The sequence below is a fragment of the Ovis aries genome, chromosome 11, assembly GCF_016772045.2.
Source record: "Ovis aries strain OAR_USU_Benz2616 breed Rambouillet chromosome 11, ARS-UI_Ramb_v3.0, whole genome shotgun sequence".
Classification (NCBI taxonomy): domain Eukaryota; kingdom Metazoa; phylum Chordata; class Mammalia; order Artiodactyla; family Bovidae; genus Ovis; species Ovis aries.
In genome coordinates, this window is record NC_056064.1 from 54,590,443 (window position 1) to 54,615,882 (window position 25,440).

At 60.3% G+C, this 25,440-nt stretch overlaps 1 protein-coding gene across 15 annotated transcripts; it reads left to right on the top strand.

Annotated features, from left to right (window-relative positions):
• The first annotated feature begins 318 nt into the window (after positions 1 to 318).
• RHBDF2 (rhomboid 5 homolog 2) lies at positions 319 to 24,810 on the top strand. Of its 15 annotated transcripts, none has more exons than XM_060394987.1 (22): positions 319 to 347; positions 8,069 to 8,155; positions 8,823 to 8,984; positions 10,104 to 10,234; positions 10,869 to 11,070; positions 15,120 to 15,285; positions 16,147 to 16,289; positions 16,765 to 16,960; positions 17,038 to 17,241; positions 18,138 to 18,266; positions 18,643 to 18,755; positions 18,911 to 19,105; positions 20,095 to 20,206; positions 20,426 to 20,500; positions 20,686 to 20,847; positions 21,334 to 21,443; positions 21,674 to 21,737; positions 21,830 to 21,924; positions 22,126 to 22,201; positions 22,333 to 22,433; positions 22,602 to 22,755; positions 23,445 to 24,810. In XM_060394987.1, the coding sequence occupies exons 6-22, from the start codon at positions 15,142 to 15,144 to the stop codon at positions 23,862 to 23,864; spliced, it is 2,493 nt and encodes an 830-aa protein (XP_060250970.1). In that variant the 5' UTR covers positions 319 to 347; positions 8,069 to 8,155; positions 8,823 to 8,984; positions 10,104 to 10,234; positions 10,869 to 11,070; positions 15,120 to 15,141; the 3' UTR covers positions 23,865 to 24,810. The 15 variants fall into 15 exon arrangements, with proteins under 15 accessions (XP_060250970.1, XP_060250976.1, XP_027829932.1 ...); XM_060394993.1 differs by having other exon boundaries at positions 10,944 to 11,070; XM_060394989.1 differs by lacking the exon at positions 319 to 347 and adding an exon at positions 1,782 to 7,749.
• Positions 24,811 to 25,440: the final 630 nt, after the last annotated feature.

Here is a 25,440-nt window from a genome sequence, read left to right on the forward strand (position 1 = left end):
GGGACATCACTGGAGCGACCGAGGAAGGGCAGTGCGACCCTGGAGCCGCAGAGGATGCTGGCCTAGGGGACCGAGCTCGGCCCCGCCCCACCCAGAGCTCGGCCCCGCCCCACCCAGAGCTCGGCCCCGCCCCACCCAGAGCTCGGCCCCGCCCCACCCAGAGCTCGGCCCCGCCTCCAGGACCCGGACCCGCCCAGGCGTCCGGCCCCGCTCCCGGCCCCGCCCCCGCCGACCGCGCGCAGGTAGGGAAGAGGCGGAGCGCTGGGGCCCCGCCCCCGGGAGCCACTACCCAGCGGCTGGCCGGCGCAGCTAGGAGCTGAGTCCCGGGGACTTGGGGCCGCAGGGAGGTGAGCGCGGGGCCCCGGGAGGGGTCGGTTCGCGGCGACTGGGCACCGGGCGCCAGAGGGGCCGCGGGGTCGCGCCCGGGGCCGCGGTGAGTGACCGGCGAAGGGTCCGGCGCTGGCTCCACGTGGGCCGATACCCGAGGCCGGGGCTGGACTGGGACGGGGCCCTTGGACCGGGTCTGCTGGCCCCTAGGCTCAGCTCGGATAAGACACCTCCCGGGTCCCTGGGCCACGAGTCACCAGAGGCGGGGACAGGATGATTGGGCCGCAGTTTAAAGTCCCAGGAGGAAGAGCGGGGGGGAAAGCCCCAGGGCAGGACCGCGCAGTCCCGCCTCACCCCAGAAGCGCCCGGAATTCAGACCTTCCCCGCCCCTCCACTTTCTCCTGGGTGAGCTGCAGCGACCGGGGAGTTTGTTCGGCCTCGCCGGGGTGGAAACAGGTGCTGCAGCCAGGCCGGACCGGAGCTCAGAAGTTGGACCCAGGAGTCCTGACTTCTGGACAGAGGGGCTTGAGTACTGCGTTGAGTTAGAGAGGAGTATGTCTCTAGAGTATAAGCCCCTAACTCCAGGGCAGAGAGGAGCCCGGGGTGGAAGGCCGAGGGAGAAGGCCTGGAGTTGGAGCCGAGAAGGGAGAGTCTGAGGAGGGGAGGGCTTGCGGACCTACACCCCACGTGGACTGGCTGCTCTTTCCCAATGGCTAGCCTTAGGACCCTGTGTGGGTGGTATTTGCTGAAATGTAATGGGCCCAGCGTCTGTGTCTTGTTACGGTCACTGTAGGTGAGGCAGAGCAGGGTGGAAAGTGAAGCTTCTTCAGAGCAGTGACCCTCAAACGTGCCTGGGGGAGTGGTTTGCCTGCCAGGGGACATTCAGCAGTGTCTGGAGAAGTTTTGGTTGTCACACCTGGCGGTGGGGTAGGGAGGGTGAGTGTTGTGGCTCCCAGCATCTAGCGTGTAGAGGTTGGGGATGATGCTAAACATCCTGAAGTGTGCAGGACAGCCCCCTACCCCATGAAGAGTTATCCAGCGGGAAGTGTCAGGAGTGCTGTGCTGAGCTTGGAGCGGTACCCGGTTCATCAGGTTACTTCTCACTGACTGCCCCTCCCTGCCTCAGTTTCACCAGGTTAGAGGAGGAAGAAACCCAAATGAGATAAGCAGTAAGAAGGCGTGAGGGCAGTCCTGTCCCAACAGCAGGCTGCCCTTGGTGCCACCAGCCTTTTTCCTACTTAAACCCCAGGCCCTGCATTAAGCAGTTCTGGGTGCCATGGGGAGGGGCTGGAAACAGGGACTCTCTCACAGCTGGGTCCTGGAGTGCTTCACCCCCAGAGCACCTCCCATGCCGGGTGAGCCAGGGCAGCCCTGGGGGTCAGACATCCGCACAGTGTGGAGGGTGGGAAGGGGGTGAGCTCTGTGCTCAGAGACTGCCCAACCCTTGACTGCTGGGCGGGCCTGGATGCCTGACACCATGTGACCAGTTGTCATTTTCCCTTCTGAACCTACTCCTAACTCCTCAGTCACTTATATCAGGAAAATAACATCCAAGGAATAACAGGACACATTCCTTACCTCTTCACAGTCTGCTTCCCTCCTGCAGTAAAAAGTTCCTCGGCGGCTGTGGGAACTCTGGGTGAGATGAGAGACCCAGGGTGGGCCCTGATGCTAGTGCAGCGAGGCGCCCCCTGCTCCTGGTGTTAGCAGAGCCCCAGTGAGAGATGGGGCTCACCGGAGCCACAGGCCAGGGGGTTTCCCGGTAGGGACAACTCTGAATTAATTATTTGTGTTGGGCTCCCCGCTGTGCAGGGAATTGCAGCGGGGGCTGTCATAGAGAGGGCAGGATGGGATGAAGCAGCTGTCCACGCCCAGGAGCCCAGGCCCCCTCACTGCCCTCCCTGCCCACTTCTTGACAATCTCCATTCCCACGCCCACCCTCCATCCTGTTTACGTGTGGTTCCTGGCCTTCTCACCTGGGAACCCTGGTGGGGTCGGAGTGGCAGTTTCTGGTTTGACTTTTGCTTTGGGGGGCTTCTTTTAATCTTTTAACTTTAAAAGGCTGGAGTGAGGCTTTCACCTTTTCAGCTAAAACAAAAACAAAACCAACCTGTAATAGCGACCTCCCATCTTCTGTGTGCCTCTGAAGGCATAAAGCAGCCGTCAGACTTGCACAAAGCTGTTCAGGAAGTAATCAGCAGGGCCTCACGTTGAACCTGGGCCACCTCTTCCAAGTCCAGCCCTAAAACCCTGTGCCACCAGCTGGCAACAGAGTACCAGGTGACTTCTACCTCATTTACTCATTTCTGAGCTGCAGCAGTACCTGGTGTAACACACTTGGACACACACACACACAGGCAGACGCTCACTGCCCAAGGTGGGGACTCCTGGTCCTCTAAGAGGAGGAATGAATCATGCCATAAATGCACTGTGGGGGTCGCTGGGGTCCAAGCCCAGCTCCGGGTCAGGGGTGGTGGCCAGACTTCTCTGCAGGCTGTGTGACTTGCTGTGTAAACTCTTCCCCAGGTGAGGCCTCAGATGAGAGCAGGAAGTCAAGGGATGGTATGTTTGTGCCTGTGACTTGGATGAGCCATCTGGCACTTCCCTGTGGGTTGGGATGAGGGGTGGCAGGATTAGGGTGGCCCCGCCACCTGCCTTGTGCAACATCGAAGGGGATGTACACTCCAGACTGCAGGTCCTCTCGGGTCTCCGTGACGCCCACTTTGGAGCAGACCTTAGTGTTGCCCTGGCCACCCTTGGGGATTTCCAGAGTGAGCTCACGCCTCTGCTCCCGATTTCCCATCCAGCTGGGCCAGCCTGGGGGAGGGGTGGTGACCACAGTGGGGAGGCTGCGAAGCAAGGGCTGCTCTCAGGACCAGCATAAAGAGAGCATTTTCTTCTCCGCATCAGAGCAGTACAGACAGCCACTGTGTCCACGTTCCCTCGTTCAGTAAGTTTATCTAGGGACCCAGATGCAAGGCTTGCGGTTTCAGAGCCTTGGGAAGGCATATTCTGAACCTTCCAGGAAAGTTGTTGTTCAGTCACTCAGTCATGTCCGACTCTTTGCGACCCCATGGACTGCACGCCAGGCTTCCCTGTCCTTCACCATCTCCCAGAGCTTGCTCAAACTCATGTCCATAGAGTCGGTGATGCCATCCGACCATCCAGAAAAGTGGCTGGCACTAAGTGGGCAGATCAGACAAGGGGGACCCATCAGGGATGCTGGCCGGGAGGGTGGGGGTGGCAGTGGGAGGGGGTGATTCTCAGCTGGGCGAGCCAAAAAGCAAGGCACAGATTCTGGCAGGTGCCTGGGCTATTAGAGTGTGGTCAGTAGGATGGAGGGGAGGGTCCCTTAAATAGTCTGTGCCTCAGTTTCCACAGCGGGGTCACAATGGTCTGCCTGGGAGGATTCCAGTGGTGGTTCATGTGAAGCTTGGGCAGGTGTCTGGCTGCACGAGGAGCGTGGTGAGGGAGTAACAGAAACATCACAGTAACAGGGACATGTCCGTGTGCCCTTGGGATGGACTCATGGTGAGGCCAGAGGTCTTACCATGGCCTGCTGGGGGGACAAGCTGAGAACAGGCTGTGGAATAGCATCGTGGCTGTGTCATCCTCTAGAAGTAGCCGGGTCTGGGGTGGGGGGCCTCAGCATCATGGAGGCCACGGGAATGGAGGGTGGGTTTTGGAGGGAGGGAAGGGAGGACCAGGCTGTGAACCGCTGGCCCCCACTCTCCAGTGTGTGCGTCATGTTGCTGGGTGGGGTGGGGGGTTTTGTGGAGGCCGTGACCCTCAGCCCTGCTCCCCGCTGGCCGGGCTGTCTGGAGCCGGGAGCCAGGCCAGCTTGGCTTTCTCTGCCTCCCAAGTGTGGCCCCAGAGCTTGTGCCACGAGGATCCTCTGGTGGTCGTCCCCTCTCCTGATGGCTCTCCCAAGGTCCTGCCCCTGGGTGCAGACCCCAGAAGGCCTGGAAGAGAAGGGGGACCTGCGCAGGACTGGGTAGAAGCCGGCCTTGGAACTGCTGTCTTGCCCAAGCCCTGGCTCATTAGCTGATGGCTTTATCAGCCAATGACAATCGTGAGATAAGGACAAGGATGAGAGAATGTTTGTGAAAGCCCTAGATAAGCTGGGAAGTGCCACCAAGCGTTAGATGATGTCATTTCTACTTGGGGGGGCGGGGAAGGACTCATGAGTCAAAGGCCTGTGCACCCCAAACTCACTCGAGCTCCTGAGTCACCACCCCCTTCTTCTGCCACTTCGCCTCACCAGTATCCAGATGGCAGGAGGCCATAGCCCCACGGCCTAACTGTGTGACCTTGGACAGGTGCCTTTACCTCTCCGAGCCTCAGCTTCCCCACCTGTCAGAGATCTGCTGCCTCTGGGCCGCTTGGCTCAGATGTAGAAACCAAGTCAGCCATGGTGGCGGAGGCCAGCCAGGAATAAAAGAAGCTACAAGTTACCCTCCACCAATGTTCCCTGGCGTTGGGCATTCACCACGTCATGTCATCTCTGCTGCATCACCCCATTTCACAGCAGAGAACACTGAGGCTCAGAAGTCATAACTTGCTCAGTCTTCCAGTAGATAGGAGGCCAAGCTAGAGTGTGAGCCCTCTCAGCTCCCATTTCTCGATAAGAGGACCTCAGTGGCTCCAAAGCAAGGTGGAGAGATAGAGCTGGTAATGCGTGCGGAGAGCCCCTCTGGTCTGAGGGGCCTGGCTGGCCCACGTCTACGCAGCAGGCGTCAGGACTGGGGCCAGCTTCTTCCAGGGATGGAGCAAGCCCCAGGGCAGGATTCTGGGAAGTCTGGTTTATTAGCTCCTTAATGACTGTTTACAAGCTGAAAAGTGTTTGCCTGGCATCTTCGCTCCATGCTAACGGCCGACCCCAGCCTCCAGGAGTGAGGGGCACCCGGGGCCCTGTCCTGAGTGTGTTGAGGTGAGCGACCCTGGGCAGCCCAGGGCCCAACAGTGGCTGAGTGACAGCGGGCGAAGTGTTTAACCTTTCTGTGAATATCAGGCTTTGTCCCTCAGCTCCCCAGCCTCCCAGGGTGACCCCATAACACACTGAAGCTCAGAGACGCCAAGTGGCTTGCTTAATATCACACAGTGCTCAGGGCTGGGCCTCTGACCCCGTCTCCCCAAGTGGGACAGCGTTCTCATTGTCTGGAGCCAGGCCACAAGGCGTGGATGGGAACTGGGTGGCCTCCGCCCTCGCAAGCTCAAGACAGAGGCCTGCTCTGTGTGCCGGGGCTGGTCGTGTCTGCAGACGCCTCAGGGTCCGGGAGACCCCAGCGGGAGGGACATGGGCCTCTCCTCCTCCCCTACCCGTGTTGCACCCATCCCCCCCAACCACTGAGCATGTGCTAGGTCCTACTAGTTCCAAGGACCAGTGGAAACCCAGCTCCCAGTACCTGCAGATCCTGAGAGAGGCAAACTCCTCATGAGTATTTGGAGCAAAGCCTGGTTCACGCCAGGTCTGGGTCAGTGTGGTGCCCAGCGATTCATGTGCCCCTCACCCCACCAGGCTCCCTCCTGTGCCCTGGTATCCAGCCTGGATGGACCAGAGCCTTCCGGCTGTGCTCCAGGAGCAGTAGAACCAGGAGGGAAAAGACCAGCTTCCCAGAGGAGGCCAGGCTGCCAGGCAGAGCATCCCAGGACCCAGCCGCTCCATCCCTTCCCGCTGTTGTCCTTGAGCGGCCTTCGGCCCCCAGCCGCTGGAGGCTGCTACTTGTCTGAGGTCTGGAAGGTCTCTGCCCAGCTGCTGTCCCTGGTCTGCTTCCATCAGCAGCTCCTGGAGGCCAGAGATTCCCAATGGGGCCTCCGGGAGGGCACCGTGGTGGACAGGGCACAGCATTGTGGTTGGTTGGGGCCATCTGGTGGCATTTCCCTCCCAATAATGCCTGTCCCCATATGTTACCAGCAGTGCCCTACACCTTAGGATGGGGGGCCATGCGGCTTGGGCAGTTCCAGCTGGGTTTTGGAATTGGGGTCCCTACAGGGGATGGGGCATTCACATCTCTGCCGGCCAGCCCCCCACTGGTGTGTGGTCCTGAGCAAACCTCCAGGTGGTACGGGGTGGGGGCTGGGAACATGGCAACCTGTCCTCCTTGCCCCTGCATGCTCTTGGCAGTGGCCTGGAGCCTGGCGCCCACGTCCCGGGTCTGTGGTTGGCCATGACTCTCAAGCTACCCCAGCCCGGTCGTGGGAAGCCCGAGCCTGGTTTCGGATGGGGAAGGTCACCAGGCCCTTGACCCTGTGCTCAGGTTCTGTATCTTCTCGAGTTTGAGCAGAAAGCAGGATCAATCCAGGCCTTCCAGGCCCCTGTGAGTGGGGCCTCTCCCTGTGGTTGGGGCGCCAACCCACAAGTGGTTTCATTTTTCCTCTCCGTTGAGGGTAACTGGGCTGAAGGGCGGCCTGTGAAATAAGTCTGCTGGCTGGCTCCCCTGGGGAAGCGGATGCCTGCCAGGAGGCAGGGGGTCCCGGGGAGGGCTCCCGCTGGCCTCTGGAGACAGATGGGCATCCCCTCCCCACTCTCCTTCCTCTAACTCTGATGGTGGGGTTTGCGGCCCCAACCTGGGACACTTGCCTCCCTCCCTTTTCATCTGTCCATTTTTGGTCTTCCTGGTCCTGTCCGACCCTCAGCTGGCCTTCTTGGCTCTTTCCTGCCAGGCTCTCCTATCCACACTCACTCTTGCCAGGGCAGGGAGGCATTCAGGGTGAGTCACTGGCTGCTCAGGCCAGCGTGGGGCCGCGGGTAGGGATCCTGGCCAGGTGGCACCTTTTACGTAAGCTGCCCCTTGCTGCAGCCAGAGCAGCCCCCCGCTTCCCCCCGGCCCCCACCCCAGCTCAGCAGAACCAGGGCTTGCACTGGGGGATTGCACGCCGCCCGAGGGCCCGCTTCCTCCTTGCCGCTTTCTAAAACCGACCCGGTTCCTAGAATGGCTGTGGGGAGGAAAAAAGCGGGTTTCAGTTTCTGTGACAGGGAAGCAAGAGCGGGGAGAGGCCACTTCCTTGCCCCCCGCCCTCACCCCAACATCCTGTGATTCAGCGGGGGGGACAGGCAGGACCCAGCTGCCTGGCCGCCTCCCTTCCCTCCAGACTGCCCGCCTGCCACCAGCTGGGGGGAACCTCTGGGCCAGATGGTGGTTTCTTCTTCCTCTGTTCAGGGTGCCTGAGGCCCTCGCTTTGGGGGATCCCCTAACCTTCCTGACCTTATGGTTCAGAAAGCCCCTCTTGGGAGGGGCTGCTCATCCCTCCTCCCAGGGCCCCCTCCCTCCCTTGTGTCCCCACATCTGGCCACACTCAGGCTGAGTCCTTGTGTCAAGTTGCCCTGCCTGCTTCTGGCTCGGGAGGTCCTCAAAGCCCCAAGGGGTGTGGAAAATCCATCCACCGTGAGCAAGACCCGGGGATGGCTTCAGAAACCTGCTGGTGTGTCGGTGTGGTGGGGGTGGGCAGATGGAGGGAGAAGCAGGACACCAGAGCCAGATTCCCAGGGATGGAACCACACCTGGGGGCAGGGGGGGCGGGAACGGTGGGCCCATGCAGCCTGGGGAGGGGGCACCTGCCCTGGTAGGGCTCTGGCGGGGGACCCGCTGCGGGGAGGCCTGGCTTGCCCTGGCGGCTGTGGCTGCCAGGACAGGGCTCAGCTGGTGGTGCCCGGCCCCGCCCTGTGGGGAAACCGGATTCCCTGGCGAAACCAGCGTGCAGTGTCTGAGTCTGCGTTTCTGCCCTGTGTGTCTGATCCTAGGCTATGCCTCTGGGCGTGGAGGCGGTGGGGTTTCAGACCCTGGGTGTACCTTGGGGTGACTTGAACTCTGTACTGCACTTGCTCTGGGTATGTACCCCCCTACTCCAGGCTGGACCCCCTTCCTCTCCCCAGCCCCCTTTGGGGTCTCCTGGGTGCCCTGGGACTGAAGGCCTTTTTCTGGGACAGGCCCCCACCAAGGCCAGAATTTTTATGGGCAGGTGGCAGTGGTCCAGCCAGGTGGGTCCAGCCCTCAAACCTCCCCACCCCCGACCCATGGGCTGGATGCTGTGGCAGGCCTGGCGGGGGGCTCTCAGAGAGCAGCGGATGTGACTGGGTCAGGAGGAAGCCTGGTCCCAGGATGTCACAATTTCCTCTGCAATGAGCAAGCACTTTTGGGGCGCAGGAGATAAGCATTGGGCGGGGTAGGCGCTCCCAGTGCTCCCAGCGCTCCAGCACTTTTTCTGCCATCTGGGCTCTTCCACGCCCTAGACTTGGGTTATGGCGGGTGCCCAGAGTCTGTCCACAACCCCTGAATCTACCCCAGGCACCTGCCACCCCCAGCTCCTCCCTCCCTGAGTCTGGAGGCAGGGGCTGGGCTTCGGGTGCCCCCACCCCCCGTGTCTGCATCAGCTGGGGGCATATCCCCTCTGCAGGGGGAGAGTGACTGGGGCAAAGTGGTGTGTTTATGCCCAATATGTGGGCTCAAGGATGTCACGGCGGGACATCATTTTGTCCAACCCCCCTTGCTCAACAGAGAAGGAAACTGAGGCCATGAAGGTCACGCTGCTTACAGGCCAAGGCTCTGGGCACCACACTATGAGGATGGTTACATGGCTCCACGTGAAAGGCGCCCCTGCCCTGCCTCTGCTCTCCAGGACTGGCCACTTCTCTTTGGGACTGCTAGGATTTCCCTGGGGTGGGTCCAGTCCCCCCACCCCCAGCCTTGGATTGGGTCTGCCCTTCTTCTCATCAGGAGCTCTGAGTCAACCAGGGATCCAACTGTTTGGTGACCTTACTGAGCTCAGGCCTGGCAGCCCCAGACTCACCCCCAGCCTCCCCCCGCTGCCTCCACTCGTCCTTGGTGTCAGTTTCCCAGGGCGGTGCCCGCCTGGTGCCCTCTCACTGCGCCCTGGTCCGAGGGGCAGCCCAGCGGGAGAAGTTTCCGTGCTGGGGCCCCAGGAGAGGCTGTTGTCTTGGAGCAGTCCCCTGAGTGGTGCCAAGTGGCGTCTGAGGCGCCTGCCTACTGCCCGTCTGCCCTGGGGTGCAGGTCAGCACTCCCCACACGTGGGAAAGAAGGAAGAATGCCCAAGTCTTGGTCAAGTCTTAAGCAGGAAGCATCCCGGGCCCCCAGCTGGGCCTCAGATAGCTCTCTGGCACCCACTCTGTACCCAGAGCTCTCATCTGCAGTTGTAGGACTAGAGGTGAGAGGCCCTGCTCAAAGCCAGAGGACTGCTGCCGTGAGGAATCGGGGGGTCCCGGGCCCTCCCCCAGCCTCCAGCTTACCCCATGGTGGCCCCTTGGGCACCTCTGGTGACCCCAGGCCACTGAGGAGCACGGCTTGCAAAGTGCTGAGATGTTCGACCAAGTTTCTCTCCAGGCTGGACTCTGCCCTGTCTCCCTGATAGCAGGCTTTCTGGCTGCAGGTGTACTCCTGATTTAGGGAGAAGGGGCGCCTGTGGCCAAAGAGGCTTCGGGCCCTGTAGCCAGAGCAGCCTGAGTCCCAGCTGCTCCCCATCCTGGCTGTGTGAGCTTGGGCAAGTTACTCAACCCCTTTGAGCCTCCATTCTTATTCACAAAAAGGTAGTTGATAATATCTACCTCAAAGCAAGTTTTGAAGACAGAGTAGGATAATGCAGGTAAAGGGCAGGCAAGGCCTGGCCCACCTGGGGCCTTGACCCCGTCCTGCCCGCAGCAGCCCTCAGGGGCTCCATCAAGGGGCCCCTACTCTACTATACCAGCATGCCCACTGTGTGGACTTCTCAGAAACAAAGGCATGCCCTCAAGCTGTTCACTTTTTTTTTTCTTTCGGCCGCAGCACACAGCATGTGGGATCTTAGTTCCCCAGCTGGGGACCAAACTGTCCCCCCCTGCAGCAGAAGCACAGAGTCTTAACCCCTAGACCACGAGGGAAGTCCCACGAGTTGTTCACTTTTTAATCCTTTTATGGTGTGTATGTGTGAGTCACTCAGTTGTGTCTCTTTGTGACCCCACAGACTGTAGCCCACCAGGCTCCTCTGTCCATGGAATTCTCCAGACAAAAATACTGGAATGGGTAGCCATTCCCTTCTCCACGAGATCTTCCCAACCTAGGGACTGAACCCGGGTCTCCTGCATTGCAGGCATAAGTGAAGAAGATTTCACCTAAACTAATTGTTAAAGAGCCAAAACATGTCTGAATCCTTTAAACACTGCCTTGAATATCTGCCTTTGTTTAACTGAAAAGAAATCTTGATCAGAAGATAGCCAATAATGCCTGCGTTTTTAAAAGTTCAGTGTTTCTAATGAAGCTCTCTAGAAACAAGAAAAGAAAGTAGGGAGCGTATTGATTATGGTTCCCAGCCCAGAGGCCGGGTCTTTATGTGGTTTTGTTAGGTACACGCCCAGAGGCCCCTGGCGTCCGGGCGCTCTAAAGAACCTAGCTCATCATCACAAGGGGAGAAGAGGGGTTATTTCTTAATCTCCCACCTTTGAAGCTGGTAGAATTATCCCCATTTTATAGATGAGGAGACTGAGGTCAAGAAGATGGAAAGATACACTGGTCCTGACATACCCCCTTGAGCCTGCCTTCACTTCCTTATAGGCTGTGAGCACCAAGGAAACGGCCCTGCATGACCTGGAGTCATCTGTCTGTCTTTCCATCTGTCTCTGCATCCAGCCACCTCGCCACAGAGCTGAGACTTGACCCCAGAGCATCTCTGCAGAGTGAGGAAAGGACTAGAACATGCTCTAAAGTCCTCAGCAACAAGACCCAGGGAACCACAAGCTCAGCCCACAGCCTGAAGGTAGGTAACTGGGTAGCCGAGTAGCATGGACCCCAGGTACCAGCTGCTTTCCTTGCTTGCTTATCTGACTTTGAACAAATATGTACTGATGCTACCCCGTGGGCCAGCACTCTGCTGACAGTAGGGATTCAGCTGTGAATAAGGCAGAAAGAGGGAGACGAGCAGGGTGAAGCGATGGAGAGACACATGGGGTGGGAGGGGTGCTGCCTCAGGCAGTCAGGGGGTGCTCCTTGGAGGAGATGGCACTCAAGCTGGGACCAGAATGATGAGAAGGAGCCACCTGCTGTGCACAAGCGCTAATCTGATCTGGAGAGAGCCAGCAGGGTCCCAACCAAAGGCCCAACATTTATGGAGCACGTAACTTTTTTTTTTTAACCATCTTTATTAAGATATAGTTCACATTCAATTTATACAATTCATGTAAAACTCATCTACTTTAGGACATTTTCATCATCTCAGAAGGAATCCCCCGTCCTTTAGCTGTCACCCCCAGCCCTAAGCCATGACTCATTCTTCAGTGTATAGACTTGCCTCTTCTGAACTTGCATTTGGACCCCTGGAGTATGTGTTCTGTCTGTGTCTGGCTTCTTTCATTTAGCGTAACGTGCTCCAGGTTCATCTCTGTTCAGCCTGTCTCAGCGAGTCATTCCGCTTTGCGGCTGAGTAATAGTGTCTTGTGTGGATTTAGCACAGTTTGTTTACCCATTTGTAAGTTTTTTCTTTTTTCCCCCATAGATTATAGTGCCCTGTTTTAAACTTTTATTTTGTATTGGGCTATAGCTGACATATCATGTGTTAGTTTCAAGTGTATGGCAAAGTGATTCGCTTATACATGTACGTATATCTATCCTTTTTCAGACTCTTTTCCCATACTGCAGATTTTTTTTTTTTAATTGCACTGGGTCTTTGTTGCTGTTCACGGGCTTTCTCTGGTTGTGGCGAGAAGAGGCTCCTCTGGGTTGTGGGGTGCGGGCGTCTCTTTGCGGTGGCTCTTCTCACTGTGGAGCACAGGCTCAGGCGCTCGGGAGTCAGTAGCTGCAGCACGTAGGCTCGCTGGTTGTGGCTCAGAGGCTCTAGAGTGCAAGCTCAGAAGTTAGGATGAACAGGCTTAGTTGCTGCGCGATATGTAGGATCTTCCAGGACCAGGGTTCAAACCCGTGTCCCCTGCATTGGCAGATGGATTCTTATCCACTGTGACACCAGGGAAGACCCACTGCAGAATACTGAGCAGTTGCCTGTGCTGCATAGCAGGTCCTTGTTGATTGTCTGTTTTGTATATAGTAGTGAGGAGGAAGGAAGGAACGGGTGTGTGCTCAGTCCTATCCGACCCTTTGTGACCCCGTGGACTGTGTAGCCCACCAGGCTCCTCTGTCCATGGGATTTCTCAGGCAAGAATGCTGGAGTGGATTGCCATTCCCTTCTCCAGGGGATCATCCCAACCCAGGGATCGAACCCTCGTCCCATGCGTCTCCTGCATTGGCAGGCTCATTCTTTACCTCTGTGCCACCGGGAGCCCCAGATATAGTAGTGTGTATGTGCTAATCCCAAGCTCCTAATTCATCTCTCCCTCTTCCCACTTGTATTTTGATGAGCGTTTGGCTTGTTTCCACCTTTGAGTTCCAGTGAACGTGGAGCTGTGAACATTCCTGAACGAGTGTCCGTGGGCGCACCACCTAAGTGCGTGTCATGCGTGCAGTCATGTGATGCCTGGGATGTCTCTTTAGGGGAGGGGGTTACTCCCCCCCATAAGGAGAGGACCTAGGTGACCAGTGATCAGATGCAGGTCAAACCCCGGGCTACCCAGCTCCTGTCTGTGCTTTTGACCATGACCCCCCAGCACCTCCTAATAGAGCTTGGCAGGTGTAGGGCAGTGAGGGACCCCGGGTGGCCTGATTGGGGTGAGGGTGGGGACCAAGGAGGAGACAAAGTGGACGAGGGGCCCAGCAGCCCCGGTGAGAAGTTTGGACTTGGTTTTAAGTGAGAACTGGAGATCCTGGCCTAGTGTTGAAAAAGGCGAACTCTGCCACTGGGTGGAAGTGGTCCTGGGGTGGGGGCTCGAGGGGGCAGCAGGTCAGGAGGAGTCAGGAGGCTGCTGGGACCCTGCCGGTGAGAGGCGATGGTGCCTCACCTGGGGACCAGGCAGGGGTGAGGAAGCAGGCAGGCTGGAAACAAAGGTGGCCGCTGTGTTGCCCTGACATCTGGCACCCTGGCCACATGTGGCCCCACCCCGATCAGAAGATGGATATGAGGGAAGAGAAATTAGACCTGCCCCAGCAGCCTTGGGATGCAGGGAGAGGGAACAGCAAAGGATTTTAGCAAGACAGAGGTCACAGGGCAGAGTGAGAGGTGAAGTGGAGAGACTAGTCAAGTCAGAGGGTGTTCGTTCTGTTGGGTCAAAGAGGGTATGGGAGTCACTGGCACCTGGGAGGATGGAAAAGCCCCAGATGGGGGTAAATTGCTACTTCCTCCTGGCTGGGCCATTTGGAAAGTTCCACTGAAATTCAAGACACACTTATTCTTCAGTCCAGTCATTCCCCTTCTACTGTTTGTCTGTTACAAAACTTGGAGGTGGTGCTAGTGGTCAAGAACCTGCCAATGCAGATTCGTAAGGAGACGGGTTCAATCCTTGGGTCAGGAAGATCCCCTGGAGGAGGGCATGGCAGCCCTCTCTAGTGTTCTGGCCTGGAGAATCCCAATGGACAGAGGAGCCTGGTGGGCCACAGTCCATGGGGTCACACAGAATTGGACACCACTGAAGCGATATAGCATAGCACAACACACGTGATGTAGGCAAGGGTGTTCCTTGACACTGGACACAAATCTAAGCAACCATCAGTCTGGAGTTAAATAAATCTTGGTACATTCCATTCTTAGAAACATTTCCAGTCTTCAAGACAGATCAGGTAGATCTGTCTGCGTTGACAGAGAAGGATGTCCATGCTGTCGAGAAATGATAGACGTGCATGTAAAGTGTTAAGTGGCCTTCCCTGGCGTCTCAGTGATAATGAATCTGCCTGCCAGTGCAGGAGATGCAGCTTTGATCCCTGGGTCGGGAAGATCCCCTGAAGAAGGAAATGGCAACCCACTCCGATATTCTTGACTGGAAAAATCCCATGGACAGAGGAGCCTGGTGGGCTACAGTCCATGGGGTCTCAGAGTTGGGCACGACTTAGCAATTAAACAACAACAAGGAAATGTTAAGTATTGTGTCCTTTTCCAGGTGCAGAGAAGTACCTGGAGGCACGTTCCAAGCTCTTTCCTGGAACACGGGGTGACAGGCGGGCCAGCAGTTCACTTTCTTCTTTAGTCGTCTGGGTCTTTTTTTTCTTTTGCAGTGCTCATGTATCATTTTTATCATTAAGATGTAATATTCTTCCTTTGTGAAAAGAACAAAGTAACAGACAGATGGCAGTTTCACTTATCTTTGAAAGAGGAACTTGGTAGTCTGGGGGGACAGGGACTAGCACGGCGGCTTTCTCATGTTCCCAGGAGTTAGGTTGGACCTTCTCTTCCTCGCTCGCAGCCCAGGGATTCCTTCTCTGAGAACCACCCTGCTCCCTGCACAGATGCGGGTCCCTTATTTGAGGGCTGCCTGGAGCCTTCTCCCTGTCCTCCCGAAGCCCTGCCCCAGGCAGGGCCCTTTGTCCAAGGAATCTGCCTTCTGGCCCCCTGGCCTGCTCTAGCCAGACTGATGGGCAAGCCAAGATCACATCCCTGGTCCTCACATTCCTTTCTGGGTGTGGTCCTCGCCTGAAGCAGAGAGACCAGAAACGGAATGAGGTGACAAGTTGGGGACCTCCCAGGCTCCCGCCGGCCTAGAATGCAAATGAAGGATGAAAATAGACCTTCTCGCCATACCCCACCCAGCCCGATTCAGCGTGCTGCTGTGTGGTTTAGTATCGGAGTCAGTTTTGAACCAACTGTCCACGGGTTGTTCTCAATCTAGGCTGTCCGCCGTAGCACGCCCTGACACCCTACACTGTCCCCGTGTCCCCCCTGTCCTGCCGCCTCTCGACAATACACCTGTGCCTCCTCTGTTTCCCTTCCAGCTGCCCTGCCCCCTTGCCCACCATGGCCTCTGATGACAAGAATGGCGAGAGGGTCTCCTCGGTGTCCAGCAGCCGGCTGCAGAGCCGGAAGCCGCCCAACCTGTCCATCACCATCCCTCCGCCTGAGACCTCGGCCCCGAGCGAGCAGGCCAGCATGCTGCCCCAGGTAAGAGGGGCCCCCACTGTGTCCCTTGGCACCTTTAGGGCAGTTTCACTTCCTGGAAGGGGGCCCTTCTGGAGCCTGTTGGAGCCCCTGCTGTAGACTTCACCCCCTCCTTCCTGGCCCCCAATGTCACTGGGAGTGACTCCTGAACTTAGGAACTCAGTCTCATGGCCAGCCAGGGAAAATAGGAAACTCTTGTCAGTCCCACCTGGGAATTGGCTGTTTCCGGCCCCAGTCCCTTCTTTTATTTATTTTTATTAGGCTATGCCAGGTCTTAGTTGCAGCACGCAGGATCTAGTTTCCTGGCCAGGGATTGAACTTGGGTCCCCTCCACTGGGAGCACAGAGTCTTAGCCACTGGACCACCAGGGAAGCCCATCGGCCCCAGCCATTCTGCGGGCGGTAGACTATCTGTGACTCAGGGGAAGGGGCACCCCGACTCTCAGCGTTCTGCTTGTGCAGGAGAACGGGGATGAATCACCATTGCCAGCGCTCCATAGAGTCCATCGAGAATCTGCTGCTCACAGCGTGGGCTCCCACGCAGCCCAGGGCCCCGGGGAGGTGATCTCGTGCCACCCACAAAGCCAAGGGCGCTTTCAAACACGCAAAGCCGGGCCAGCCTACGGCTTAGCCACGGCCAGGACCTAGAAGGGGAGCCCTGGATGGGGACCTGGGGAAGTGAGTGCCAGGCTCCCGGACACACTAGAAAAGGGCCCATCTGACCCTTTTCTGAGAAAGCGGCTCAGGGTCAGCTGGGGTCGAGGTTTGTCCTGTCTGGGTTTTCACATCGGAAGCCAGAGCAGAGGCAGCCGGGGAGGCTCGGAGCTCCACGGAGTCACAGCCCGTCTCCCTCTCCCGCCTCCAGGAACCCGGAGGGCAGAGGCCCAGGAACCCGGCCCTCCTGAAGAGCGTCAGCCTCCAGGAGCCGAGAGGGCGATGGCAGGAGGGTGGCCCGGAGAAGCGTCCTGGCTTCCGCCGCCAGGCCTCGCTGTCCCAGAGCATCCGCAAGTGAGCACACATTCCGCCCCTGCCTACATGCTCCCCCATGCAGCAGACCCCCCCTCCCCACCCGACGGACTCTGACACTCTGAGGCCCCAAGCCCCTTTGTGGGAGGTGTGGACAAGCAGCCTATGTTCTAGGCCGGGGAAACTGAGGCCCGGGCGGCTCTGTGCCTGGCAGGAAGACCCAGCAAGGAGGCTGCAGAGGGTCCAGGAGCTGAGGATGGACCCTGCAGTGCAGAGCAGCTCCCCCCACCCCCAGCTCAGCCCTCAGGCCCTGGACTTTATTCCCCCGCCTCTGCCCGTCCAGTCCCTGGACACTGAGTCGGGGGGGTCAGTCTGCCCCCCCACCCCCCACTGCACCCACACATGTCCTGTCACCTCCCACTGCACACACATGCACACACACGCGCCCTGTTGCCTCCCCACACACGTGGCCCGCCGCCACGGTGACATGTGCCCTGTGCCCTGTCCGCCCCCGCAGGGGCGCAGCCCAGTGGTTCGGGGTCAGCGGAGACTGGGAGCTGAAGCGGCAGCACTGGCAGCGCCGGAGCCTTCACCACTGCAGCGTGCGCTACGGCCGGCTCAAGGCCTCGTGCCAGCGGGACCTGGAGCTCCCCAGCCAAGAGGTGCCCTCCTTCCAGGACACCGAGTCCCCAAAGCCCTGCAAGATGCCCAAGGTGGGCTCCAGCCGGGGACAGGGCCATCAGGGGCCCAGCGCCCAGCGGCCTCTGCTCACTGCCTCCCTCCTGTCCAGATCGTGGACCCCCTGGCCCGAGGACGGGCATTCCGCCACCCAGAAGAGGTGGAACGGCCCCACGCCCCGCACCCACCGCTGACGCCCGGGGTCCTTTCCCTCACCTCCTTCACCAGCGTCCGCTCGGGCTATTCCCACCTGCCCCGCCGCAAGAGGATCTCTGTGGCCCACATGAGCTTTCAAGCTGCTGCAGCCTTGCTTAAGGTAAGGACACCTGTGCCCGGCCCGCTCCCTCTCCCCCCTCCCAGGCACCTGCGTCTGTGCCAGGGCAGTGGCTGCTCCGGGATCCCTGGGCAGAGAAGGGGGCTACAGCCCAGCAGGCAGACTCATCCACATCCTTCTAGCCCAGCTTCTCCCTAGTACAGGCAGCTGGTTTCTGCACCGACACACACACAGGAGAAGTAGGAAGTGAAATGTACAGTCACCGCTCCCTGACCCGTGTTTGTGGAACCCCCGTTACATGCTGGGCATGGGGGCACCGCAAAGAGAATTGAGCCAATGTCCCTGCCCTGGAAGAGCCCTCAGCTCGGGTGAGGGGAAGATGTCACCATGTGGTGTGACAGGTGCTGGGGCCCGCCCAGAGGAGAGGCTGCCCTGTCTTGCCCAGGAGAGGGGCTGATGTCAGAGAGGGCACTTGGGAGATATAAAGAAAGTTTCACCAGGAAGGGAACAGCATTCTCAGCAGAGGGAACGGCCTATGCAAAGGCCTGGGAGTAAGAGGCAGTAGCAGGTAGTTTTAGTGAAGGGTGGTCACAAGAGGAATCATGGGAGGTGGGATCAGAAAGGTCAGCAGGGGCCCCGTGTGCTGTGCCAAGAAGCCCGAACCTCAGGAGTAAGGGTGCAGGGTGAGTGGTGGGGTGCCAGGGGTGCCAGGTACCCAAGCCTGAAGGCGGGAGGTTGCCAGGAGAAGTTGGCAGCTAACTGCGGAGAGAGAACCGTGTGTAGGCCGGGGGAGGAGCTGGAGCCCAGTTCCGGCCTCTGCAGATGCTCCTGCTCTGCACAGGGTCCCACCTCCCCGGGCGGATGGCCTTGACACCCCTTTGGTGTCGGGGCAGGACCACCTCCCGTGGGCCTGACGCCCGTGCCTCTGCCCCACACAGGGGCGCTCGGTGCTGGAGGCCACGGGACAGCGGAGCCAGGTGGTCAAGTGCAGCTTTGCTTACCCCAGCTCCCTGGAGGAGGACGCGGTCGACGGGGCAGAGACATTCGACTCCTCGTTTTTTAGTAAGGCAAGCATGGGGTGTGTGGGCCCTCGGGGTCAGGGGGCTGGGGTGGGCGGGAACTGGGGGAAGAGACCCGGCCTCCCATCATGCTCTGCTGGGAGCCCCTCAGATGTCCAGAAGCCTGTCCGTGGGATTGGGGTGCCACCTCTCGGAGCTCCCGGGCCCCCCATCTTTCATTGGCAAAGCAAGGGCCTGGGGTGGGGCAGATGCCAGCGGAAGAGCCACTATCAGGGCCCGCAGACGCATGTCTCCCCTTCCTCTCTCCCCGGGAGCCTGTCCAACATTGTCCTGCCCTTGAATTGAGCTGTTGGGGGGGCAGGGCAGGGGACAGTAACTCCTCACACTGTCTCTTTCTGTGTCCCCGACTCCACCCCTACCCTAGGAAGAAATGAGCTCCATGCCCGATGACGTGTTTGAGTCGCCCCCACTCTCCGCCAGCTACTTCCGGGGGATCCCACACTCAGCCTCCCCAGTCTCCCCTGATCAGATCCCCCTGTGAGTTCTGGGCAGTCTTCCCGGTGGAGCGTGGTGGTGGCCCCGGGTGTGGGGGGCAGGGTGGAGGGGTTCCCCAGATTGCAGGTCCCTCCTGGTTCTCCCCTCGTGGGAAGGAGGGGGTGAGGGTACCTGGCTGAGACCGCCGTTCTCACCAGGAAGGAGTCCAGCCGAGCCCCGGTGCCCCCCACCAAACGCGGCAAGCGCATCGCCTCCAAGGTGAAGCACTTTGCCTTCGACCGGAAGAAGCGGCACTACGGCCTGGGCGTAGTGGGCAGCTGGCTGAACCGCACTTACCGCCGCAGCATCAGCAGCACGGTGCAGCGGCAGCTGGAGAGCTTCGACAGCCACCGGTGAGCCGCCGGCCGGGCCTGCCCGCTTTGAGACCTGGGGGTGCTCACTGTCCCGGCGGGCTGCTCCCAGGAGAAGGCCCAGGGAGAGGGGCTGTGAGCCACCCAGGAGGGACCGAGGGGCTTCCAGATCCCCCTGGGCCCTCTCCCGGAGCATCCCTCCTTGTTCAGCGAGCCTTTGATGAGCACCTCTTATGTGTCGGGGAAGCAGGGTCAGTCCCTGGGGTCACCCTGCGAGTGTGCACGTCACCCAGGAAGAATTGTCGGGTGTTGCTGCCTCTCCTTGCAGGGCCCGCTTTCTCCTTGGATCCCAGACAACAAGCATTCACTGAGTGCCACACAGGCCCTGGGACAGCAGAGCAGGGCAGGTGTGGTGGATCAGAGGCGTGGTTTGAAGCGTTGATCCCGAGTGAGGGGCCTGTGGAGAGGGACTATGTACAAGACCTTGGGGAAGCCAGAGGATTGGGAACAGGCTATTCTCTGTGTACAGTTAGCAACAACCTGATAGACATTGAACCCCAGATCACAAAAAATTAAGTGATGGCAGTTGTGAAGTGTGTCCCGGAGGAGGACAGAGAAGGAGTGAACAGAGGGTGGGGAGGTGTGTGGTCAGGAGGAGCAGCAGTCAGCTGGGTGAAGAGAGACGGGGCCAAGGAAGCATCGTGTGCAAAGGCCCCGGGGCTGCAGAGCACGGGGTGCCTTCCCAGAGCTGCAAGAGAAGGAGAGGAAGGAGGCCAGGAAGGTGGGCAGGCGCAGCAAGGCCTGGCCACCAGTGGGAGTGAGCAGCGTTAGACTTGATTCCCAGAGCAGCGAGAAGCCACGGGGAGGGTTTCAGGGGGGAGAGAAAGGCATAGAGGTGCTTGTTAAGAATTGCAGTGGTGGATGAGTCTGAGCAGAGCAGTGGAGGGTTGGGAGCAGTCGGCAGCTGGGTGTCACAGGCCTGAGGGTAGGGGCGTGAATCCAGCTCTGCTGACCCAAGGCCCTGCCCACAGGCCCTACTTCACCTACTGGCTGACCTTTGTCCACATCATCATCACGTTGCTGGTGATCGGCACGTATGGCATCGCTCCTGTGGGCTTCGCCCAGCACATCACCACCCAGCTGGTGCGTGGGGCTCGGGAAGGGGGTCTCCATCCTGGGAATCCTAGCCTCCCCTCCAAGAGGCATCCTTGTCTTGGGCTACCCGGTCCCTCCGAGGCACAGACCTGGCCCAGGCAGGAGGGGCTCTGGGCTCTCTTCTGCCTTGCCTCTCAGCCCCTTCCTGGAAGCCCTTCCCTGGGACTAGGAAAGCCCTGACCCTGCCTCCTTCCACCACTGCACCAGGTGCTCAGGAACAAAGGTGTGTATGAGAGCGTGAAGTACATCCAGCAGGAGAACTTCTGGATCGGCCCCAGCTCGGTGAGGGGCCCAGGCACGGAGGCATCTCAGCAGGGAGCCACCTGCCTCTGTCACCCCCAGCTGGGCAGAGAGGGGGGTTGTGTCTATCCCGGAAGCCCTGCTCAGCAGGAGCACCCTCGGGAGGAACGCACTGGCCAGGTCTGGGCCTGAGCTCACAATCCCCACCCCGGCGGCCCCCTCCCCAGATCGACTTGATCCACCTGGGAGCCAAGTTCTCGCCTTGCATCCGGAAGGACCAACAGATCGAGCAGCTCGTGCTGCGGGAGCGAGACCTGGAGCGGGACTCGGGCTGCTGTGTCCAAAACGACCGTTCGGGCTGCATCCAGACCCAAAGGAAGGACTGCTCGGTGGGGGCCTGGGCCCTGCAGCCCCTCCCAGCCCCGTGCCGTCCCGAGCCGGCTCCGCTGGGCCCAGCCTGGGGGAGGGGCCAGCAGGGGCAGTGTGAGCACACTGCGTCCATCCTTCCGCTGCCCTGCGTCCATCCTTCCACTGGCCTCCCTGGGCTCACGCCCCCTCCCTGGCTTCACATGCCCCTCCCTGGCTTCACACCCCCCTCCCTGGGCTCGCGCCCCCCTCCCTGGGCTCACAACCCCCTCCCTGGGCTCGCGCCCCCTCCCTGGCCTCACACCCAGTGTAGGCAGCCTGCACAGGGAGGGTATCAACCTCCCCAGCCCCAGAGAAGTGAAAGCTAAGTCCTGGGAGTGTCAGCGAGGGGTGGGGGTCTGGGAGATGAGCCAGAGGCCTGGACAGTAGGGAATGAGCCCCTGCCCTGGAGGGGCCCCTACCCATGTCCTTGTCCAGCCTGCCATGACCAGCCCCTCCCCATCCTCCAGGAGACTCTGGCCACTTTCGTCAAGTGGCAGGATGATACGGGGCCCCGCATGGACAAGTCTGATCCGGGCCAGAAGCGGACTTCTGGGGCCGTGTGCAACCAGGACCCCAGGTACCCATGGCTGAGCTCTCTGAGAAGACGAGGCTGAGTGTCATGTAGTTGGTGCCACCCATTGGGGTGCTGGCCAGTGGGCATGGCAGGCTGGGGGTGCTGGCCGGGGGGTGTGGCAGGCTGGGGGTGCTGGCTGAGGGGCGTGGCAGACTGGGGATGCTGACCAGGGGGTGTGGCAGGCTGGGGGTGCCAAGGCCCCACATTTTGCCCCCTCCAATCTCTACTTCCAGAACCTGCGAGGAGCCGGCCTCTAGTGGTGCCCACATCTGGCCCGATGACATCACCAAGTGGCCGGTGAGTGAGCGGGGAGGAGAGCAGTCCAGGGAGGGCAGGGAGGCACCTGGCCACCGCACAGCCCCATCCCCGCTCCGTGCCCCTCCCGGCAGATCTGCACAGAGCAGGCCAAGAGTAACCTCTCGGGCTTCCCGCACATGGACTGCCAGATCCGAGGCCGCCCCTGCTGCATCGGCACCAAGGGCAGGTGAGCCGGCCTGGACCCCGGGCCTGAGCCCCTGTGCTCCTCCTCTGCCGCTGTCCCCGCTGCCGCTCTGTCCATGCTGTGAGGGTCCCTGAAGAGGGGCACCCATCCTGCCAGTGATGCCTGCTGCGGCCAGGCACTGGACACCAGGCGAGGGATTGGGACTCAGTCCCCTGACGTCCTCCCTTGCCTCCCTGTCCCCAGCTGTGAGATCACCACGCGCGAATACTGTGAGTTCATGCACGGCTATTTCCACGAGAAGGCCACGCTCTGCTCCCAGGTGAGGCGGGGCCCTGGGCACGGTGAGCAGCCTTCACGCCCTCCTGCAGCGGGTGTCCAGTCCCAACCCCGCATATCAGGGCCTTCCATCCAGCCGGGTCCCAGGGACTGACCACCATGTGCTCGACCCAGGTGCACTGCTTGGACAAGGTGTGTGGACTGCTGCCCTTCCTCAACCCCGAGGTCCCCGATCAGTTCTACAGGCTCTGGCTGTCTCTGTTCCTCCACGCTGGGTAAGAGGCGCCTCGCTGCCCAACCCCCAGGCCCCCATGGTGCCCGCCCACCTGGACCCCCGGAGGAAGGGCCCCTGAGCCAGGGCACAACCTGCTGGGCCCCAGTGCCCCCCAAGTGCCCAGCCGGTGGCCACGGGTGGAAGCTGATGTCCGTGTGTCCCCGCCCAGCGTGGTCCACTGCCTCGTGTCCGTGATCTTCCAAATGACCATCCTGCGTGACCTGGAGAAGCTGGCCGGCTGGCACCGCATCTCCATAATCTTCATCCTCAGTGGCATCACCGGCAACCTCGCCAGCGCCCTCTTCCTCCCGTACCGGGCAGAGGTGGGGAACTCGGGGCACTCTGGGGAGTGGGCGGGGTGGGGCTAGCCCTGCCACTTCCTTCCCTGCCCCCCCACCCCCACTACCCTACCTGGGTCAGCCAGAGGGATGCACAGCCCCCGCCGTGTCAGGCTCAACAGTCGATGGACAGCTAAGCTGGGGGCTTCCTGGCCAGTTCCTTAGTCTGTCCCTGGGCACAAGGGAGCAGCGATGCCCCCAGGTCACGTGTAGAGGTCACCTCCAGAAAGACCTTCCTGGACCGCCCCCACCCCCAGCCCCTGCTTCATTTCTCTCAGTGACCGTGACCGCCTACCACTGCGCCCCTTAGCTACAGGCGGGGCCGTGTGAAGTCGCCCTCGTGGGGCCGTTCTTGCTAAGAAAGCAGGGTTCGTTGGTCGGTTCCCCCTCACGCTCCGGGCTGGTTCAGTGTCTGTCCTGCTCGCTGTGCCCACTGTGCGCATAGTAGGGTGTCTGCAGAAAGGGTGGGGGGAACGAGTCCAGCTGGGTTCCGGCAGCACTGGCTGCACCTCCCCCTCCACCTCGGCCCTCAGCTTCGGGGTCCCCACTGGAGGAGCTCACGGACAGGATGACGTGGGTCCCAGGGTTCCAGCCTGGCTGTGCCCAGGGCTCCCCGCGGGCTCCCGCCCGGCACGTGGAGGTGACCGTGTCTGCGCCCCGCCTGCCCGCCCCAGGTGGGCCCTGCAGGGTCGCAGTTCGGCCTCCTGGCCTGCCTCTTCGTGGAGCTCTTCCAGAGCTGGCAGCTGCTGGAGCGGCCCTGGAAGGCCTTCCTGAACCTGTCGGCCATCGTGCTGTTCCTCTTCATCTGCGGCCTCCTGCCCTGGATCGACAACATCGCCCACATCTTCGGCTTCCTCAGTGGGCTGCTGCTGGCCTTCGCCTTCCTGCCCTACATCACCTTCGGCACGAGCGACAAGTACCGCAAGCGCGCCCTCATCCTGGTGTCGCTGGTGGTCTTCGCCGGCCTCTTCGCCTCGCTGGTCATCTGGCTGTATGTCTACCCCATCCACTGGCCCTGGGTCGAATACCTCACCTGCTTCCCCTTCACCAGCCGCTTCTGCGAGAAGTACGAGCTGGACCAGGTGCTACACTGACCACCTGCCCGGTGGGGCCGGTGTGGCTGCTCCCACCCAGCTCGGAGGATGCGGGGACTGTGTCTGGACCGAGCTGTGCACCTGCACAGCACCCTGCCCACACCCCAGAGACCCCATGGGGCTGGCCCTGCTCCCAGGAGCTCCCTCCCCCAGGAGAGGCCAAGTCTGAGGGGAGACGCTCCTAAAGGTGGGCTTCTTGTGGGGCCGAGGCCCCCTTCCTCAGGCCTGGGCTTGGGGACACTCGGAGCCTATACATCTCTGCAGCTCAGGGCCCAGGCCCTGACAGACCTCCACTGCCCGGCCGTCAGGACCCCTCCTGGTCCTGGGACGCTGCTCAGCCCCTACCTCCGGCTCTGCTGGTACGGTCCCCACCCCGCCCCATTACTGTGAGCTAGCTCCTCCTAGGGACGAGGCTGGGGTTCCTGCCAGGTTCCCAGCCCTGCCTGGCCACGGCCCCCCTGCCTGTTGTCCCTCCCCTCTCTGCCCTGTGAGTCCATGCCCAGCTTCCATCAGCGGCCTGGTAAGCCTCCCCATTACGCTCCTGGGCCAGACCTGGTGGGAGAGGCTTTGGCCATGGTCTGGGACAAAGAAGGAGCAAAGAGACGCAGCTGGACTGGGAAGCTGAGAGCCTGGGCTATTACCCAACAGAAGCTAAGCCCACCAGCCCACCCCAGGGCCTCCAGGCCCTCCCAGCCCTCCCAGCCAGCCCTTCCCCTCGAGTTAGTGTTCAGCTTCCTGGGGCTGGACTGATGCCAACCAGCTCACCACCCTCTGCCTCACTTCTGCCAAGAAAGGGGCAGGGCCACCCTGTGGACCTGCGCCCAGGGGTTGCCTAAGGTCAATCAGGACTTTTTTTTTTACCAATTTATATCATGGTCGTAATTTTTTAAAGTAACGCTAACTTTGTATGGACAACGTCTGAAATGAATTAAATGATATTCCTTAAGATAGGACTAGCTTTTGACCTGGGGCCTCAATAAAATAAAAGCTGGAACTTTAGCGGTGGGGTGGCGGGGGTCAGCAATGAGGAGCAGGGGTCAGGGGCGTGACCCAAAGGAACCGTGGAAGCTTGGGGGACTTTCGAGAGATTTGTTAGGGGCAGAAACCAGGTTGGGGTCACCTGGAGGGTTTCAGGAGGCGCGCTGAGACGATGCTGGTAAATCCTTGGACTCCCGTGCTGCCCCAGCCCCAGCTACTTGTAGAGATAGTCAGGGGTCTAGCTGGGCTGAGGGGAGGGCTGGCCTGGCAGAAGCAGTGCTGGAGGTGGGGGTGCAGCTATTGGCCATTCACTGCACATCCCCCCAGCCCTTCACTCCACACCCGACGGGGCACAGGCACGGTTACTGTGGGCAGGGAACCTGGGGCGCTGGGGTGATGGGACAGCTAGGAGGTGGCCCCTGCCCTTCCCTCCCCCACCGGCTGCCCCCACTCCAGAGCTGAGGACCAGACGGGGCAGTCCTGGGTCTGCGGGGATAGGGTCTCCTTTGGTGAGACGCAGAAGCAGGGCTGCAGGATGCCTCCCACTGTCCCCAGTTCACAGACCCAGCACGTGTGGGCGCAGTTTGGATGCAGGGGG

What these genes read in the sequence shown, in the direction of transcription:
- RHBDF2 (XM_042256325.2), top strand. Translation starts at nt 15,142, where the DNA reads ATGGCCTCTGATGACAAGAATGGCGAGAGGGTCTCCTCGGTGTCCAGC. An exon ending in TCTGGATCGGCCCCAGCTCG is followed by an intron (nt 20,501 to 20,685) that starts GTGAGGGGCCCA and finishes CCCCCTCCCCAG; the next exon opens with ATCGACTTGATCCACCTGGG. An exon ending in ATGACATCACCAAGTGGCCG is followed by an intron (nt 21,738 to 21,829) that starts GTGAGTGAGCGG and finishes CCCTCCCGGCAG; the next exon opens with ATCTGCACAGAGCAGGCCAA.